Consider the following 20690-nt stretch of genomic DNA (forward strand, 5'->3'; position numbering starts at 1 on the left):
GCTAAGTCCATTATTTTTCAGAAGCTCACCCAAGGTACCTCATTTTCTGACAAAACAGTCCCCAGAGAGTAAAGTTTCCTTCACAGTCAATAGTTTGGATGTGACTAATTTACTTCCTCACTCTTGTGCAGTCCTTCTAGCCATTTCCTGACTAACGCCAGGGCAAATCCACTGCAAACAGGGAGATGTGCGCAACTATGACTTTACTAATACCTTTACCTAAAGCCACAGTAGTCAGCTGGGGGAAAAGAAATAAAAGGTACATGTAACTAAGCCATACATCACTAAAAAAACAAAAGGGGAAATGTTTTACAGAGAGATGGAGAAATCCCGTGTCACTTCATCTCCCAGGTCACTGCAAGTGTTACTATACACAGACATTCACATGTGGTTTTCATAGATAGAACCACATGAAAATGTCAGTGTTTGATGATTTGACTGTACTAGCTTAGTCTTTCTCCCTGCTTCTTTGTCAGCTTGCTGTTAGAGATGCTACTTCCTCGACTTATGAAATCATTTAGATCCTTATTATAGAAGTATTCAACTAACTAATATCCAATGAATTAATATTATTTATGAACAATAGAATCATTCAATTTTCACCCCAAATAAAGCACTAATACATAGGTTTCAACTGTAAGTTCACTTGCAGAAAGAGATCTGCTAATACAATTGGAGAGTACAGAACTCCTGATAAACATTAAGCGAGGGAAGTCAGTCTGGTTTCATTTTACATGCCATACAGAAATGAAACGATTCTGCTTTATAACTTGTCACCACTAGAAGAATAAACACTCAAAATAGAACTTATTTAAATCAAATTCTCTTACTTTGCTGTGGGTTAAAACCTTGTTGGTTTTCTTTGTTTCTTTTTTAATAGATTTTTGATTTCTGCTTTTGTATTCACCAGGAATTTATTATTATTTTAGTCTCATATGAAATCCTATTTAATGGGAGCACATTGGTGATATTTTATTCCACAATATTTTTATAGTTTAATTTTTTAATTTGAAGATTTAAGGCCTGATTCTGCCCTCACTCCTGCCAAGATAAATTAGGAACAGCTCCACTGAAGTTAATGAATTAACAACCACGTCAATGAAATCAGAGTTGGGCCATAACTAGTTTTATGTATATCACAACCATACACTCAACGTGCAGGAATGGGGATCAGCAGTAACTCAGAACCATGCAACTGAAGCAATTCACCCTGAGAAGAAAATATATTATGTATCCCCATATAGTGGATTTGGCTGCTCTCTGAGCCCTAATTTGGATTCAGATTACTAGAGATGAAGAATGAGATATCCCCCCGACCACAATATGTTCTCAAAAGTACCCTGCTCCCAAAAACTCATCTGAAACCCACATGAAAATGGGAGTTTTCCTCTCCAGCCCTTATTAAACTAACTTTCTCAAGCCTTTTGTAAGGATCTAATGAGAGACAGATGAAATGTTCTTCTATTATTTTTAATTAGCACTGTTACATTATAATTTCACCATTAGTGTTGCTTTAGATTGGAAGCTTTTCATAAAAAGGATCATTTCAGTTGCTCATATTGCATCTACATGCAGTGGAGCCTCCAATTCTCCCTGGCATTACAGCATACAAATTCATGTTAATTCACAAACAAATATAACTCATACCCATAGCCATTAATCCAAAAGCCCATAAAGGAAAGGAGTGTTAACATGACCATGGAGAAATACCATTATGTTAAAAATGCATCACCACAATGTTTTAACAAACGAACTGAAAGTGATATAATTTCTTTACTCAAGGTTGAGGTTGTTATAAAAACAAATACAAGACTATCAAAAATCAGTGTCTGTATTAGGGGCAGGAGAAAGGAAAGGACCCAAAAAGTTAAAGAAGTACTGTTTCCCCAAGCAACTGGTCAGTCTGAGGAGTTCATTGCAGCAGGATAGTGGCTAATTGAATAGAATGACCGGAAACAGGGAAAAGGTTAGATAAATATAGTTAAATTTACGATGAATTTTAGTGCTTGGATGCCATTCTGTGCAGTGTTATCCCTTCTCAGGCAGGGCAGCTGCCAGCAGGGATGGGAATAACCTCTCCTCCCCTCATGTACAGTTCTGCACCATTAGCTTGGCACGCTGCTGGAGTACTCACTGACAATAACCAACCCAGCCTGGGATGTGTCAATGAGTCACTTTTCCTGTGCCAGCTGTGGTCTCCCTCCTAAACTTGGGTCCCATAGATGTACACTCAACTGGTCACACAGCTGGTGGGCAGGAGTTCCTATGGAGGATATAACCGTGACTCCCTAGCACTGACCTCGCCTTGTTGGTCACAGAAGTGACCTGCTGACAATATCAGCCTCACAGTCCTGAGGGGTCATTCCTCTCAGGTAGCATCAAAGCTGGAAACCAGCCTGCACATCAGCACTGGCCTGTCAGACACAGGATGCAGTGTCAGCACAGGAGCTGGATAACTCATTTCAAGAGCCACAAAAGCTGCAACACTATTGCTGCTGTCCTGCCTTGACCAGGCTCATGAGCACAGCCAGACCTCAGCAGGTCTTGCAAGCCACAAGTTCCCAAACTGTGACTCTCAAACCTCCCCAAAACAGCAGAGCTTTCCTGGACAACCATAACAGCCTAATGTGCAGACATGTCCCCAGCAACCTCCAACCAAGCAGTTATACACATCCACTGACCAGCAGATCTAACTGTAGAGCCTCCTTGGTCTTGCATTTGCTCTGCTGCAGCCGTAACAGGAGAGTGCAGCCAGAAGCAGGATTCTTCTCTGAACATGGACAGAGAGTGAACAACAATCAGGATTAGTGGAATGGGATCCTGAAAGGAAGAGGGCTGAGATCCTGGTTTGGTGAGAAGCTTATGTAGAGGGAAGGTTGAGAGATGCAAGGGAACTTCACCATGACATATGGATGGGAGATAAAATGGTGGTGGCAAGAGATGCAGGTACCTGGTTGGAAGCAAAAGGTTCCAAGCTTGCAGTAAGGAGAACATGGGGCAGGAGAGTGGGGACAGGAAGTTTTACTCTTCTCTCACGTTTGTGTGGCAGAAAAGAAATCACAAAGGTAAGGGGCTGACAGGTTGGGGCTGGCAAGCAGCTGTGAGATTCCCAAGGTTTCTGAATTTCTGGTGTAGAGAGTGAGAGGCAAATTCAAACAGCCGATTCCCAGCCACACACCTCAGTTGTGCTAGAAGCTGTGATGGTCAGCATCTTATTTTTGCTGCTTCTGGACATCCTGGGCAGGACAGAAAAAGCTTACACAGGTGGGTATAGGAGCCTATTCAATCGTCTCCCTGCTAAAGCCTGGCTCTTCTTTCCCTTATAATGACCTCCTGCTCCCTCGTTTGCTGGGCACACATTTCTGATCCCACACTCAGAAACTAAAATATCTGTGTATTTAGTCCACACTGCAAAGTTCTACCCATGTTTTTTTGCAAGACCAATGATATTTTCCTTTTATTTTTAGGATTTACAGTTTGTCCTGCGCACAGTCTTTGGGAAGCACACCCTAAACTGCAGCAAATCAATAATTCATTTGACCAACAGAAAAATCCAGCAGGCTCCCTCTGAATCCAAACTATACATGGAAAGATGCCAAATAAACCTCTTGATCCAGAGCCATTTAGAGCTCTGTTCTCTGGAAGCTATGCAGGGTTAGAAATAATACGTTTCCAGGCATAGGTGTTTATATTCTTGCACATCCTTCCTCACAAAATGAACTCTGAATATATTCTAGTCAACCCCTGCATGTAAAAGAAAAGGAAAAATGGACAAGCATCAAGCTATGTTTTTCATATCAAACAGCAACAGTTCTGTCAGACCAGTGGGGAAAACAAGAACAAGCACTGCAGAGTTTTCCCTACCATCAGCCTGATGCCTGCATTGCCCTGTTCAAACACAGTGTACAAGCGTTTGGATGAACCTCAAGGAGTGTGTGCTGCAATAACCCAGTGTGAGGAGCATAAAGAACTGGCTAAACTATGGCATCAGATATAGCTGCAACTGCCTTCCCCAACACGGGAGATGAAAATACACTTTTGCTCAATGAAATCAGCCCACACAAAACATATTCACCAGCTCTGAAGAAGTGAGAACCAGCGGTCCTAATAGAGGCAAACATGATCAGACATTCTAATTACCCTTTAAGCTTATCAAGTCACCACTACTGTCTTAAGCAGCTTTTATTATATAAGATATAGTAACTTATATAGGTATAAGTTCTGCAAGGATTTGAGCAGATCCATCTACCCAATGTGAGAGGTAGCACAAGTGCTATGAGTTACCGTGAGACATTGTGAAAAGGAAGAAGAGAGTCATCTTGCAATCGATGGCAAACACAAATATATGCTGGAGGGAATTCAACATAGACAGTTCATACTCTTATGTTCATCAATGATAGCAAATTAAAACTGGTCTTACACACTCAATGCACAGGACTGGAGTATTTAAAAAACCTCAATATGTTAAGCGCAGTATATCTCCAGAGAAATTAGGTATTGACTGCATGCCTCACTGAGTAGAAAATCTACAAAAATCCATAGGAGGCATTGATCCAAATATTACTTTTTAACACTAACTATGTAACAATTTTTTATATCTGTACCCAGTGTACATTTAATTCTCTTTAAGTATCAATCAACAAACAAAAATGTAATATTGTTTATACAGTATGGTCATTTAAAATGAATATGATGAATACACTCAAATACTGCACTAAAACTCACAGTGCAGTTGGGCCATATGGAATTTGCAGCAAAATAAAAAGGTTTTACGTTTGAAATCCTCACATGTTGGTTGCAATGACATCTAGCCACCAAATACAGGAATGCTGGTGGTGTGGGGCAAATCCTGTGGCAGAGCCCAACTCGGCCCTGACTTGGTGCAAAGCGAGCTGCAGACATAGGGATGTAACTGATGCAATGAATACTTGTACTTCCACAAGTCTGGAAGCCCCCAGACAGTGGTACAGAGGAGCCAGTTTGTGAAGCCCACACTCACTGTGCAGAGCCCTGCAAAACTAAAGCCAAAACCAGCATGAAGAGCTGAGACACAAGGCAGGGCTGCTGCTCCCAGCCTGTCCCAGCTCAGGGGAATTCCTCTTCAGCTGCAGCACAAAGTCAAGGACACCAACACCGTCAGTGCGTACCAGCACACACTACAGCGACTTCTTTGAAGGCAGCAATTTGCTATCAGTCACCACAGGAATGGCACATTCAATGCAGTCCTTACCAGAGATTGCTAGAAAAATATGGACTACTTCTGCCACCCAAAAGTGCTACCATGCAGTGGGTGCTGGCAGGAAACTGTCTGGATCTCACAGGACTGCATATCCTCTACACCTGATGAACTCCCTGGAGAGCTTGGGGAATAAATAGACATGCAGCTGAGTTAAACTCTCAATTCAGCTAGGGAAACACCAGCGCTGATTTAAATTAGTGGGAAGTGGTTGCATTTGATTGGCTTTATGCAAGGAGGTTATCAGCTTCAAGCATTGCCAAGAGGCACTTTTGAAAGCAACAAATTCATAATTTTCTTTTAGGTTTCAGCATGTACCTCAAATTGCTGCATTCAGGTAGGTACTTCATGAGCAAGTCAAATGTTCTCATTTGTCTAGCTCAGTACAGCAACTGGCACTCTTCAGGGGTTTTGAGGCTTGAGATATTTATACTACTACTTACATTCAGGAAATGCCCTCCAGAGAGGATCTCATTTATATAAAATTACATTTAAAAATTAGAACTACATTGAAATAAAAGAATACTCCACTCTGAAAAACTGGGTAACACCAGGATGAAGGCTGTCTATGCACTTGAATTTGCCAGTCTTTAAACACCTTTGAGAAGAGCACCCCACCTCACTTGGTAGCTGAGATTGTGCTGAGACTCAATCCCAAGTCAGGAGTACAGGAGGTTGTTGAGCCATGAAACCCTTGTCCCAGCTGCTGGATGTGGTTTAGAATCCTGAAACATCTCTGCAACTCTAAACCTCCTGATAAGAGATAAGATGAGGGAAACTAGCCTCTGTGTTCTGCCATCTGGACCTGTGCAATCTGCTCGGGGATGCTGAGAGACCTGCTGTAAATGGGGAACAGGTAATTTGACCTTAATGGATTCAGGCTGTTACAAGGGCAAAGCTGAGGTATTCCATGTGAATAGTTTGGATTCTCTGCAACTTGCCAGATAACACATAATGTTCTGCAGGCTCTTCCAGAAGGAGCATCACACAAATCTGCAGTCTTCTGTTTGCAGCTATTAACAAGCAAAAGAACTTCATGTGTAAGATGGGGGTTAGCTCCTTCAAGCCGTCTTTCTGAATGTTTTATTTTCTGGAATCTTACACTTTTCACCAATTCCATCATGGTTTTAGCTACTTGAGGGTGTATTCTAACCCACAGATTACAAAAGACAACAACTTAATCACACTTGCATGTACACACCTTTTGTCACCCATCTCCCTACTCTTTGAAATTAAAGGAACTATCTGTCCCATCAACAGACACCTGTCCTCGAGCAGCTACAAGTATCCAACTGCAAATCCCAAATATTCCAGCTTCCACCTATTGGTCAAACAACATCCACATCAAATACTGATAACACAGCCATGTCGCCCACACTACCAAGGAAACCAGCCAGTCACACCTCCAGGAAATCCAGGAAATGTGTGCTTGGGAGGGCACAAAATGTCCAAAACAGATGTCTTCTTCACAGAATGGTTTGTGTTGGAAAGGACCATCCACTTCCAACCCCTGCCACGGGCAGGGACACCTTCTGCTAGAGCAGCTTGCTCCAAGCCCCTGTGTCCAACCTGGCCTTGAACACTGCCAGGGATGGGGCAGCCACAGCTTCTCTGGGCACCCTGTGCCAGCGCCTCAGCACCCTCACAGGGAAGAGCTTCTGCCTAAGAGCTCATCTCAATCTCCCCTCCGTCAGTTTAAAGCCATTCCCCTGTGTTATCACTACATGCCCTTGTAAATGGACCCTCTCCACCACAAAATATTTTGTAGCAGGTGAAATGATGAAATTGTCTCAGCAACAAATACTTGACAGTCTTATTTCATTTTTCCTAATGACCAGAGTTAAACGATTGCAGGTTTTAACAGCGCCGGCAAATTATCAAGACCCTCTACATTACATGGTCAATGGTCCTTTTAATAGAAAAAGCAATAATACACAGTTGTTTGTGCCAACTAAAACTCGTTAGAAAGTATTAGTTTAAGGTAACAGTTCAGCAGCTATTAACAAGCACAAATTTCTACAGTTATCACTTGTGACATTATGATCCTGGCCAAGCTGGCAGCACAAACCCATTCCTTTTGTTTCAGGAGATGTTCGGGGTAAGGAGGCGGGGAACAGGGAGAAGAAAAGTTAACAAAAACACCGTTTCATAGCAAGAGTCAAAGTTTTTCAATAATCACCATTTTTTTCACTAGCATAACATTAGAATTGACTTTTTGTCTTGCTGACATAGCAACTAAGAAAGTTGTGTTGCATTGACCATATTGATTGTGAACAATGCAGCCATCAGTGGGACTTTGCACCATATACATTTTCGATATTGACCTCCCATTCCCTTTTCCATGGCTCTATGGGTCTGCTATTGGATTTGGACTGCAGTGTAATAAACAGCTAAGGTTTAATTAATGGTAAATGAATACAAGACATAGGTTATGACTTTAACTAATTAGGGAATTGTTGAATTAAGTCTGCCTTGGAATGCAAGGCAGTCCAATCAATATCCAATAAAAGGACTATGTATGTAATTTACCTGCAAATGTGTTTCCAATACCATCAAAGTGAGTTTAAATAAGTAAGATATATGAAAGGCTACTGGAAAAAGATTTCAAAAAGTTAACACTTTATGGCTTCAAACCAGGTTTTTCTCCTTGCAGAAGGAATGTCATCGTGAAATATCCTCTCATAACACAGATGGTGACACTCAGACACAGCTCTCCCTAAAGGACAGTGCAGGCTCGGAACATTTTTTCTTGACAATGCAACATTAGCTAACGTCTCTGCCTTTACAGCACGTAGCAAACCAGTACTCCCAACATGAACCAATTAGGTTTACTGGCAAGCTCTTCTTGGGGCATTTTTGTCCACCTCCCCATACCATGCATTCTGCAGCCTTTCAATTGTACTCATGCTGCTCCCCTTCCCCCAGCAGCCCTGCAGAAAGCATTCCCAGGTACAGGAAGAGGTCACCACACAAGGGTCTGATCAACCCTGAGCAATCCCCAGGACTCCTTGTACTGTATACATCAGCTCACACAGCCTGATTACTCATTCTGTAATCACTCCTCTAGAATAAAAAAAAGAAACCTACCTACTCCCTTGTGGGCATCTACGCTGGTAAACTCTATTGTCCCATTATGGCCCTTCCTAGGATTTTCCTGATACTCTTTGTGGTTCCCATTGGGACAATATCTGTAGGAAAGTCCATAATCTGCAAGATAAACCTGGAAGACATGAACAGACAAATGAATAATGCTTTTGTCCTTTGAAAGTATAACCTTTATAATTAAGTCTTAAGACACTGATAGGTTAAGGACAGCCTTAGATCTAAATTTTATTAAACCAAATGGTGCCTCAGAATAAAATATGTACAACTGGGGGCTATAACAGCTGCCCTCCCCATTTAAATCCTTCCACTACTATACTCTTATCTTATTTCAGAGTCGAGCTGAATTTCAGTCTTTTTATTTTGTTCATAAGCTCTCTCCTCTCCAGGTGGGCATCTAGACATCATAAAGTGCAATATGCCTTTTATGTACCCTCACATTGCTTATAGGACCCCTTCCCCTCCTTACTTAAACAGGCACATACCCACCCCCGTTCACATTTCCCATCAGCTGAGACTGTGCAATTTCAGAACAGCAGTGACACTTGAAAGCCAGAGGAAGGGAGAGGCAGCAGCTTCCCCCAGCAGTGCTACACACAGGGCCTCAGCACTGACAGGGACCATGGACACAGGGCTACTGAGCTTTAGCCTGACTGCAGCCTCCTCTTTTTGCATGTCACTGTCAGTAACTTTGTACTGGCAACAACTATTTAAACATAAAGCATAAGATAAAGTGTAACAAACTACACCCTCCACCCCAGAAAGCAATCTTAGTAAATCATCTATAATAAGTTTTAAAAAAGCCACAGAGACAGACTTCACTCAAAGTTACTCTGAAGGAAATCTATGGAGCTGAATCAGTGTAAAGAGTTAAAAATTTGGGCTCCCACTGTGTATACTGCAGCATGTTCATGCATTCTGCCACATGGCTTTAAACTGAAAGAGGAGAGATTTAGATTAGATACTAGGGAAGAAATCTTCCCTGTGAGGGTGCCGAGGCACTGGCACAGGGTGCCCAGAGAAGCTGTGCCTGCCCCATCCCTGGCAGTGTTCAAGGCCAGGTTGGACACAGGGGCTTGGAGCAAGCTGCTCTAGTGGAAGGTGTCCCTGCCCGTGGCAAGGGTTGGAACTGGATGAGCTTTAAGGTCCATTCCATCTCAAACCATTCTGTGACTCTAGGATTTACCTTTCCATCCTGGCATAGGTAATTTTTGTTTCTCAAGATGCTTCACTACCTAAATAACCAGGGGGAGGAAACCCCTCAGTTCTGAACAACGTATCTTGGAGATGCACTTGCGTATTCCTGGGAATTAATTGTGAAAGATGTGAATAATGGAAGTAAAGTAAAACACTATAATCAGTAATAATAATGGGGAAAAAAACAAGCAATAAAACCCAGGACAATCAAGTAATGCACAATACAATTACCCACCACCCACTGACGGATGAGCAGCCTAACCCCAAGCAGCGATCAGGCACTCCTGACCAACTCGCAGCAGTTTCTATACTGAGCCTGACATTCCAAGCTCTGGAATACCCCTTTGGTTAGTGTGGGTCAGGTATCCTGGCTCTGCTCCCTCCTGGCTTCCTGTGCCTCTCCTCACTGGCAGAGCATGGCAAAATGAAAAGTTCTTGACTCAGGGCAAGCACTGCTCAGCAAGAGCTAAAAACATCAGTGCGTTATCAACCTGTTATCTCATCCTAAGTCCAGAACACAGCATTTGTCTAGCTACGAGGAAGAAAATTTGCTTTTTCCCAGACAAAACCAGGGTAGTTCTGCTGCTGCCAGTCAAGACAAACCCAAACACCCCATCTGATCCCTACACCTCTATTTCTCTGCAGACATAGTGCAGGCAGTCCTGCAGCCATGGCAGTTCTGCCACTCACATAATTTAGATCACTCCAGTCTATGAAGTTGAGATTAACCATTAAGTTGATGTTATACCCTCCAGCAGGGGTGGACTTAATACATGCACATGGGCAATTACTGCAGCGCCGCTGACAAGCACTAACTTGTTGAAAGCAGCTGGAATTTAATCACAGTCTGTCCACCCCTCAATATCCCAGAGGTTATTTTCTCCCTCTGTCATTCTCACACTCCTCTCTGGCCTTTGCCCCCTACATTGACCACTTCTCACATTAGGTAATTGCTTTTTTTATAAATATCCAAGTATGGTACTTTCACTTGGGAAAAAAGTAAATGCTACAGACTGCTATTATATTGCCGGTGGAAGTGATCTCTGGGGCAAAAGCTACATCATCTGAAGGCACATAGAGATCATTTCTACTAAATCACATTGTATTAGAAAGAAAAACTTCTTATTTGAACCTTAGTTTTGTTTCCTCTTTAGCTAAAGAACAGTTTATCCTACAAGTCTCAAATAAACTCTTATGGCACTCACTTGTAATTGAATTATGTCACTCGTGGTAGAAAACAAATAAATGAACAAAAAAACCCTCAAGAAAACTTAACACATTATTTTGAAGCACATTCTGTTGAACTACTGATTCCTGTTAGTGCTCGAGGCAGCTTCAAATCCTGGGATGGCTGGTCTCTTGGTTTTACCGTTTCTGCTGCAGGATCTGTGCTTATCTGGAGCGTGTAAGCTGGGATGCAGAACTAGCTTCCTGCAGGGTGATAGCTTTTAAGATTACAGATGATGTTTTTCACCTGACAGACTGTACAAACTGTGATACAAGATTAAAGACCATAGGCATGTTTAAAAAATCTGGGACAAGGCATACTTTGTCGGGTTGACCGATTTGATTTTCTCCTGCATCCGTTCTCCTGTATATTCTTGATGCTCTGGTACCTGTTGTAATTAAGCCCACAGTCAGCATCAGAGAACTAATTTAAACTAGCCTAATATCAAGTTTTGAGAGGCTTCAGCACCCTTTGTGGGCTGGGAAGGAAAGAGTAGGCTAGAAGGTGCAGCCTTCCCAGGCTAAGTGGTACATTTTGGGTTTTGCTTGACTTCAGATTTCCAACAGGTACAGTTGACCAGATGCAATAAGATGAAATAAAACGGATTTCAACTTCTACAAATTCAGGCTATGCCTGTTAGAAAAACCAATACAACCAAAGCTCTCTGGTTGTGTCTGCCTGGAAATGCTAGTTTAGGTGATAGACACTCCCATATGGCAACCCAGCCTTGGAGTCTTTCAGACTAAATAGCAGGGCATCTAGAAAGTAGCCACAAACATTTGAGAGTCAAACTGAACTATGTAAAAGAGCCATCAGTTATCCTACAGATAAATCACAGTTACTGTGTACTCTTAATCTATGTTTAAGCAACAGATCTGCTTTAAATACTTTCAGTGGTAGCATCAGCAGAGCATTTTTAAGTTTATACTGAAAAACCCCTTTAAAGTGTGAATTAGCTTTAGGTCATCCTGCCTTGGCTGGTGGTGGCAAGACCTGAAAATCAAGAAGTAATTTCCTTTTAAAGCCAGTCATACACAATTGCAACACCATCTACGACAGCACCGCAGTTTGCTCCAGAAGTTGGTCACAAGTGTCATTGCCCAGTTTCCTTCTAGTTGAGTCATTTATCACTTCCATAACTTTCACATCAGATCTGTGCCACAAACCTCTCAAAGGCAAAGCTTCTTGCCCACCAACAAAAATCAATCCCCCTCAGCCTGTACAAAACCAGCAACGCACTGTTACAACCTTGCCACAACCATTATCAGAACAACTACGTTCTTTTAAATTACCATTAATTTCATTTCATCAATTCTCATTATAACCCTTTCATCATTAAAGAGATATATAGTTCTTTATAGCTAGTTGTCACTTTTTGATGATGTAACATAGCATATCCTTCCAAATTTGCTCAGAACATGGTGGGTAGAGGTAGTAATGAAGTTGTAGGTTGTTGCAGGTTTTTTAAGGGTATGGGGAAGGGGGAAAAGAAGATTAATAATAAAGCATACAGAGAAAAATTAAGTCAGTGTTAGTATGTGTTTCAATAACAAATATTTTTCATCTGCGTGCCTTTTTTTAGGAACAACAAAACAAGAACAAAAAAAACGGGACAAAACATATGCAGAGTCAGATAAACAAGACACTTGAAACAAGAAGTGGTAACATAGATGATGAAGGTGCGATAGTGACATAAGCCTGGAACAGCTGGGTTTAGCTGTGTTACCCTGTACACTTCCCTCCCACACACTGACTTATTTTAACTCCTGTTTTTGTTCAAGTTTCTCTGTTTTACACATCCCAGCTTGCATTAGACTCAGCTGTGCTTAACACAGTCTGTTATTAATAGATTTTATTACAGATCAGGAGCCAGATTTCTAAAGTCTTCACACTTAATTCCATGCAAACAGCCACACAGGCACAAGTAATTATTGATGTGCATGAGCACCCAGTCATAGATTCAGCATCCTCTCGTCCTTCCTGGGCAGGACTCCCTCATGGTGCTCTGCATCTGAAGTGCTAAATATCTGCTAAATTTATAAAACTCTTACAAATTGCATATGTTTTGATATATCCGTAAACTCCACTGATCTGGGAAGCCATAAGCCTGGCACTTGGTATTCTCATGGCATTCTCGAAGTACACATAACAGGAATTTATTGCTGAAAGGATAACAATACAGTGATTTTTTTTGTACATTTGCTTTCCAGTGGTTCCATTACTCAGCTTATGTAATGTGCTGTAAATAATTAAGCAGATACCTACTAACAAGAGCCAGATTGGTTGCTAATGGCCATAGCGCTGTCAGCTTCAGTTGGACACTGCACTACAAAAAGCGTAAAGGCAAACTGAAGTCTGTCCTGGGAGAGGAAGTCTGAAGTATAGTGTTTGGGACAGAAATAGCATCTTCCACAAAACAGAAGTCAAAGAGGAGAGCAGATTAAACAAAGGGAAGTGGCAAAGAAATCTGTGACATGTCAGTGGCAAATCCTGATGCTAGGATCAACTGAACTTCAAGTTATTTGGGGCATTACTACCTAAAGAAGTCAGATGAGTATAAACTGTTCTATCCAAATGTAGCAGTTAGACTGACGAAAGAACATTAAAGCCATCTGATTGTGAAGCTACATCTCAGATCAGAGGTGTAGCCATGAGTTACACCTCAACTGTTTCTGTATGGTGTCTCTGCACACTGCATCCTTCCTAAAAACATGTGGAGGAGAACAGAAGATTTTCATTTTTCTCAATTCATCTTCCCTTTAGCAAATCTGTCATATCTGTCATACTGGACTAAAGAGCAGGAATCACAATGATTCATCTCACAATGAGAAACAGCTTAAAGTTGGAATTATTTTCATGCATGTTTTTCCCCTATGATCAATGTGTGAGCTCTGTATCTTCTATGCCAGTCCACTGAAAGCTGCTGTTGAAAGTTAACATTTTTGTATTCTTTTTTACTTTTCAGTTAGGGCTATCTATGGTAATCAAGTCTGGGAGCTTTATTCTGTAACTATCTTGTCTAAGAAATGTTTAAAATCAAAACTAGAACTGAGGTGCAAATGTAATTTAAATTTACAGCTTAAAAATCCAAATAAGCAATGTCTGGTGCAGACTGGAGCCTGCAGTACGTCTGCCCATATATTCCATAGGGGAAGAAAAGGAAAATACAACAAGGCAATTGTTTTGAAGGGACATCATTCCAAGCCTGATTTGATGAATTAAAAATTCTGATTTTAAGAGCTTCTCTGGTGACAGTTTGTCCCTTCTAATAATACCACAATTTAAACGAGTTTAATGGATTTGAATTTCTCTTTTAGAGCCCGTATCGACATTGCTCATTCTGCTTGATCATACAAACAGCTACTGCTACACACCAAGTTATCTTTAACTCGCTGTAATACTGAGACAGTGCTTCGCTTGTTCTGTAATTTAGAGGTCTGATGGCTTCAAGTTTCCTTTCAGGCCTCTCCGAGATTCATGGGCTGTGCACTTCCCTCAGTACATCATTCCTGCTCTGCCAGTCATTGTGCCGGGTCCATGTTCAGAAACATATTGACTACAGAATTGATCTTTTGACCTGTAACTCACTGAATGGCCTCGCTCCCTTCTGCTGAATAGATCTGCAGCAAGCTGCTCTTTGAGGTCAGTTGATTCTGATCTTACAACCATTTCTAAACATCATTTGGAGGTCAGCGAGTGACAGGACCTTTACTTTATTTGTTTCTTTGCTTTGCCACAGAAGATAGGGGAAAGCAGTATGGATTTCACACATTCTTTCAAAAAGGGAGCTATGCTAGTTATTGGCTGTGGTGTAAATTTACCAGGTTAATTTAAAGAAAGAGAGAAAGTAGCAGCAGAAAGTCTAACATGGAAAAATGATCTTTCGGGGAACTGCAGAAGTCAGAGACAAATTCACACATCACAGTGCGCATGAACAGTCACTAAACGACAAAAAGCATGTAAAGGTACACATGGTTTTTGGAGCAGATTTCTCTCCACCAAAACAGAACATGGAAATATATTTTGAATATATATATCTTAAAGAGATTAGTTATGGGTTTCTTTTAAAAGCAAATTTCTGGAATTAAAGAACACTTCCAATTTATTTTCTCTTAAAATCCTAGAACCTAAAGACAACCCACTAACATAAAATTCCTTAAAAGACCTCACCACATAAATGGTTAGGTCAGACAGCTTTATTATGCCAACTGCTGCTGGAGCTATAGGTCTCTCAGCTTACATTCCTGAGTTTGAGTTTGCCACTGGCTGGATGTTCTTGCTCCCTATTTGTGAGATTAGGTTGATCATGTTACCTCCCAGTTCCATTGTTGTAATAAAACAAGACCAAGGCAATCTAGCTACGCACAATTTTAGCAGAGAGAGAAGGTTGGTCAAAACACTTTACAGGCATTTGGTAGCAGTAACAGTGTCTGAGGTTTTATCTGAAGTGTCTAAGGGTAGTATGAGATTGCCAACTTAAAATACAGCATCTCTGACAACAGTTTGAACGATACGATATATTGTATTCCATACTGTTGTCATATTTAATCGGTAGTAATGCTCCACTGATACTATTCTGGTAAAAACAGATAATACATTCAGCTCACCCACAAGTTATAAAGACATCTTGATTTGCAGAAAAGGCTGTCACAACATCATGAAGACTTACATAGGAACTGGACAAGTTTGGAATAGGAAGCAGCAACTTCCATGGCAAAATTACATGCAAATTGCCAGGACATGACAAGTGAAAAAATCATCTGTGCAAGTAGACATGTCCTGTTCTGAATACCCGAATCCATGTGAGAATATTGTCTAGTACTGCTCCTAATCCAGATAAAGAACATTCACTGAAGTACGGGGCAGACAGCACATGGAAGTCAGCAATTCCAGAGGAGGGATATTCAATTAGTGGCATATGTAGATCTGCCAGTTTGAAAGTCTTTGCTCTGGTGTTGGTGAGCTTAGTCCTTCTTTTCATGCCCCACAAGCCGCAAGGCGTACGTGTTTCAAGATATTGTCAAAGCTGTGTCTGTAAAAGAATTTACTTGACCAGAGACAGTCCCATTAAGCCATCTGCCCTGCTGTGTAAGCTAAATATAGTGCACATCACCTTAAAATACATTTAGAATCATCACTCTCTACTTAGCTGTAGACTGGCATGGTATAGTTCTCATAGCTTCAGTGAAATCAGCAGATCTTTGGCCACTTGCAGAATTTCTGGGGCCCATGACTGGGAGCTTTATCTGAGTAACAGCTGAACAGCTCTGAGTTTTCTTAAGCACACAGAAATGAAACTTTAATTCATATCTTACAAACGCAAGCAAATATTAGTAATTCTCTCCTGTGAGCTCTTCTGAATCAGAATGTGAACTTCTTAAAACGTTTCATAGAATAATCTCAATGGAAAAGAAATTGTACTGAAACAAAATTCTACACAAAACCTCTCAGCAGTAACATATGCTTTGTATGTGTTCAGCTAGGCAGTACTTAAACTGGAATATGTATTGATTTATTTAATATAACAAGTTTCCACCTAAAATATCTGTCCAGCAACTTGCAAGTACCTTATTTTTAATCTGTCAACGAATTCATGAAAACAAAATACTTGTATAGCACGATCTTCATGCAGAAAAGATAAGAAGCAAATCAGAATATCACCCCACAATGTGGCTAATACAAAAGCAGCAGATCAAAGTCAGCTACATATCTTAAAATTTTATGATTACTGTAAATGGACCCTTCCAAAATGACTTCAACATGAAAAATGGCAGCATATCCTGCTGTCATAAAAATATACAATAGCTAAGACAAAAAAAGTCATTTGACTATGTTAATGGGTTTGGGTAGCAGATCATTTTGCCTCTAAACAGCCGCCTCCTTTGGATTCAGTAGGCTGGTAAAGACCATAAACTGAGATTATGTACTGGCTGCTACTACTTTTTAAAACCCTCGTTGTTTTAAACAGCCATCATGGTTTTCAAACTATGGGGTTTAGAAAGCTGAAAAGTTAATTTTGACTTCAACATCTAACTTGAAACTTGTAAAAAAACAGCTATAGTTCAATCATTCAACTTCCAGTGGCAGGGAGCTGTTTTGCAAGATCTGCTTCTTCATCACTGCAGCAGAAAACACAAATATTGAAAGAACAGGAGAAGTATTGCTTACAACTCATTATATTTAAGTGAAGTTAGAGATGTCCTCTCTTCCTAAATGATATTTTTTCCAAGAAAAAAAGCATACTTAGATTTTATTAATACAAGAATTAAAAAAAAAAAAAAAAAAAGATTTGTTTCAAAAACATTTCACCAAAATACTTCAATTTCAAGGCTGGCTTTAGGCTTTAGAGTGTTGGAGAGCAGCAATCTTAATCCTACTTACCTGTTATATCGTTAGGGTTGGAAAGGACCTTAAGATCATCCAGTTCCGGCCCCTCTGCCATGGGCAGGGACACCTCACACTAAACCATGTCACTCAAGGCTCTGTCCAACCTGGCCTTGAACACTGCCAGGCCAGGTGTTGTAATATCCATTACAATAAGCAGGACATGAGTTAGCAAGCATGGAAACATATGACAATATTAGACAGGTAGACCTCCCCAAGAATGACAACGCGAAGAGCCACATCCTTAAACTTTACTAATATGTTCAAACTGGCACAACCTAGAACACCAATTAGATCTTTGGCTTACCCTCTTGTTTAGCTGACCCATGTATACCAGCACCCCAGTCAGCAGAGCACAAAGCAGAGGTTTGTCCTGCTTCTTTCTCAGACCTTAAGCTCCTCAGAGCCCCTTTCAGATTTGTTGTGAGAGGTTGTGAGTGTTCATGCATAAATTTCTTTTAATATGTGAATTGGTAATGCTGAATATACATGACTTAAAACTATCAAACTGTTATAAACACATTAAAGGAACAGTGTAGATAAGTAAACATATTTACCTCGTGTGGATTGGTGTAGCCCAAAAGTAGATTTGCTGCTTTAATATCACCATGAACATACTCATTTTCATGTATATATTCCAAAGTATCCAACTAGGAAAGGATTTAGAACAGAAAACAAAACATCATCATCATCTTCTCCACTCTGTCCTAACCCCACCACCAAATATTTCTCACTTACACAATGAAATCAAGGCTACACAGACTGAGCTGGCAAACTGTTTTTGTGTTAGAGGACAAGGATTATCCACTCTGTCCTCAGGGTCTGTTCCCACCACACACATAGGTGTATGGCAAATCAAAAACAAGCCGTGCTTTGCCATGAGGTATCCCTCTGTAACTACAAGTACCAGCTTAAGGTCACAAAGCAAGAATGAATCTAGTACTTTATAAACACTGGAGGAAATTTTGAGAACACAAAGCTCTCAGAAAGAAGATACTCAATCAAACCTTAAGGTTTATAATATATTTGATCCTGACAGTTATTGTGCGACCTGCATTTCACGTCACCATCCCCCTGCATCATCATCATCCTCCTTCAGCTCTTTACTGAGGTACAAAATAGCTCTAATTGTTATTCAAAAACACGTTTGCACTTGGAAACTCATGCAAAGAACATTCTAATCCTGGTGTTTGGAAGGTACAGAGAGTGTCAAGTTTGTCAACCATGTGGCTACTTTGTAAAAAGCCTTTCACCTCTTTTTAATAATTATTATTATTCAGGTTAAAAGGAAATTTTGGAGGTGTCCAGCTTAAACCCCCTGCTTCAAGCAGGACTAATGTAAGCTAGATCAGGCTGTAAAAGAGATTTAGATAGTCAGGTTTTAAAGTTCCCAAGGAGGGACATTTCACAGCCTCTGGGAAGCATGTTCCAGTGCTAAGACACTCTTTCTGTAAAAACTTATCCTTATACTCAGATTAAAACCAAGAACATACATAGCATTTACACATGTTTCATTCTAAACTCAAGAGCCACCTAAAGGAACAACATCAGAAAGAATTTTCCAGTTGAACTCAGCAAGTTCAAGACACAGCAATTTCTTCTCTCTCTGTACACACCATTCGTGCCCCAAGTTGCAGAACAGTCTCCTTCTTAAATCTGCTTCCACAGCCTTCAAAGATTTGCTGAAGGTCTTGCCCCAGTCTTTCCATGACCATGAATCTATAGCTACCAGGAAATAAACAAGAGGGAGGAATCCTTTAAGACAGTACTGCAAGTTTGTGTCAAATTGAAAAGACTTATCTCCATTTTCTTGAAAACGGATCTTCAATCAATTTGAGGCTTAATTACAATTCATCTTTTATTACCTTTTTCCCTTGTACTCAGCCAAGCCTGATCCCCAAAACACTGGAATTCCTAAACATCTTATTTTTTTGAGATTCAGCCATTTTCTTACTGTAATAATAATAAAGAGATAACATTGGGTTAAAGAAAACCGGAGAATTCCAGGTTTGGAGTGAGGTTTACTTGCTGGTTTTGTTTTAGCTATCAAGCCAAGACATTGAAAGAAACAATGAAAAAAGTAATGATTTGGCAGTTTGTGTAGCAAACAAGTCAGCCCATAACTTTAAAGTTCTCTGCATTCTGCAAAACAAGAAGCAGTTTTTGTTCTATCAGCGTGGTACTTGGCTCCCTTAGAAGGCAGATAAACTATTATCAATAGCTGGAGAAATAATTCCTTCAGAAACTCTGCTTCATTCAATACACAACGATTCAAGGTATCAGAAGTGCTTATGTCTACCAGCAAGCTAAGTCATCTAAAGTCTTTAGGACATTTCCTGTGAATCAATCACATCCATGCTTAAGTGTCTGCAGAATCAAGTGCCTTGATTACTACTAAATCCTGTGATGATTACACACACTCTTAGCTCTGCACATGGAAATTGTTACTAGCACAAATACACTCAGCAACTAGTCCGTGTAGTACCTCTGTTCTAAGGCTGGCCTCTCTCTTGAGTCCATTCATCGTGCACTCTGCAGTGAGCACAGAATACATTTGGCACGCTTCTACTCTCCCTTCTGAGCAGAAAGGAGAAGGATAACATCCAAGCAAAGAAACATAACAGCAATCTAAAATTATTACAGCACCAACAGTATTAGGTCAGTGGATACGAAACGAGTTCACTATCAACAACAGTTCCTACTAGAAGTAGTTAAACCCAAACTTGCTCTTAAATCTACCAGAATCAGAACTGATATATTACTTACTCTGTTCTTGTTTTGCAGCCCTCTGGTAAAATTTCAGTTCAGAAAATAAGGGGCCATTTTCAAGATATTCCTATTGAGAAATAAGCAAATTCAGTATCATAAAACACATTAGAAAGGCAATGGTTTCTCAAGAAAAGCATATGAGAAATTCAAGAGAACGAAACCCCCTTTTTTCCCCCCCACCTCCCATACATCATGCCATCTGAGATGTCATTTCAATAAGTTGTTTGGCCACACATTTTCTTAAATAATTCCTGGACCAATTTTCAAAAATACTGTAAATGAGGTGTGCTTAACTTCATATCCTGATTTTCCTTACTAAACTGTTGAGGGCAGTAATCAAGAAAAGGAAAGAATCAACTCAAGGAAACATTGTGTGTCATAGAAATGCCAAAAATATCCCCAAGCAGGGAAAGTAATTCAAGATATAAAAAACAAAAAGCACAAGCATGCAGTACAGACCCAATGCTGACAATAAGGATAGACAATAAAGAGAAGGAACTGTGTGCACAAGTTAATAATTTAGTAATGAGATGTACACATTACCACTTTAATTACATGCACTGCATCGTCTTCTACAGGAACATGAGTATGAGGGGAAGCTGCAAAATGAGAAAGAGAAGGGATCAAGTAGTATGCAACAAAATATGATTACAAATAAAAACCAAGCTAACACTGCATAAGGTGACCAACAAAATACATGACAAAGATAACCAACATTTTGTCTGAATTCCTGCTTTCAGAGGTCAGAGGTTTGCAGAGTTCAAAGAGAACCAA

General features: G+C 40.4%; 1 protein-coding gene across 1 annotated transcript in view; it reads right to left on the minus strand.

Annotated features, from left to right (window-relative positions):
- Positions 1-20690, minus strand: part of VRK2 (VRK serine/threonine kinase 2) — a gene marked incomplete at both ends in the record, with an annotated part of 46220 nt that overhangs the window by 14679 nt on the left and 10851 nt on the right. The window contains 6 exons of the mRNA XM_080615324.1: positions 8324-8456; positions 17705-17797; positions 18764-18872; positions 19013-19100; positions 19914-19983; positions 20460-20515. Coding sequence (XP_080471450.1) covers positions 8324-8456; positions 17705-17797; positions 18764-18872; positions 19013-19100; positions 19914-19983; positions 20460-20515 — 549 coding nt within the window. The remainder of the gene's footprint in view (positions 1-8323; positions 8457-17704; positions 17798-18763; positions 18873-19012; positions 19101-19913; positions 19984-20459; positions 20516-20690) is intronic.

The sequence above is a fragment of the Psittacula echo genome (assembly GCF_963264785.1).
Source record: "Psittacula echo genome assembly, chromosome: 4".
In the NCBI taxonomy this organism is placed as follows: Eukaryota; Metazoa; Chordata; class Aves; order Psittaciformes; family Psittacidae; genus Psittacula; species Psittacula echo.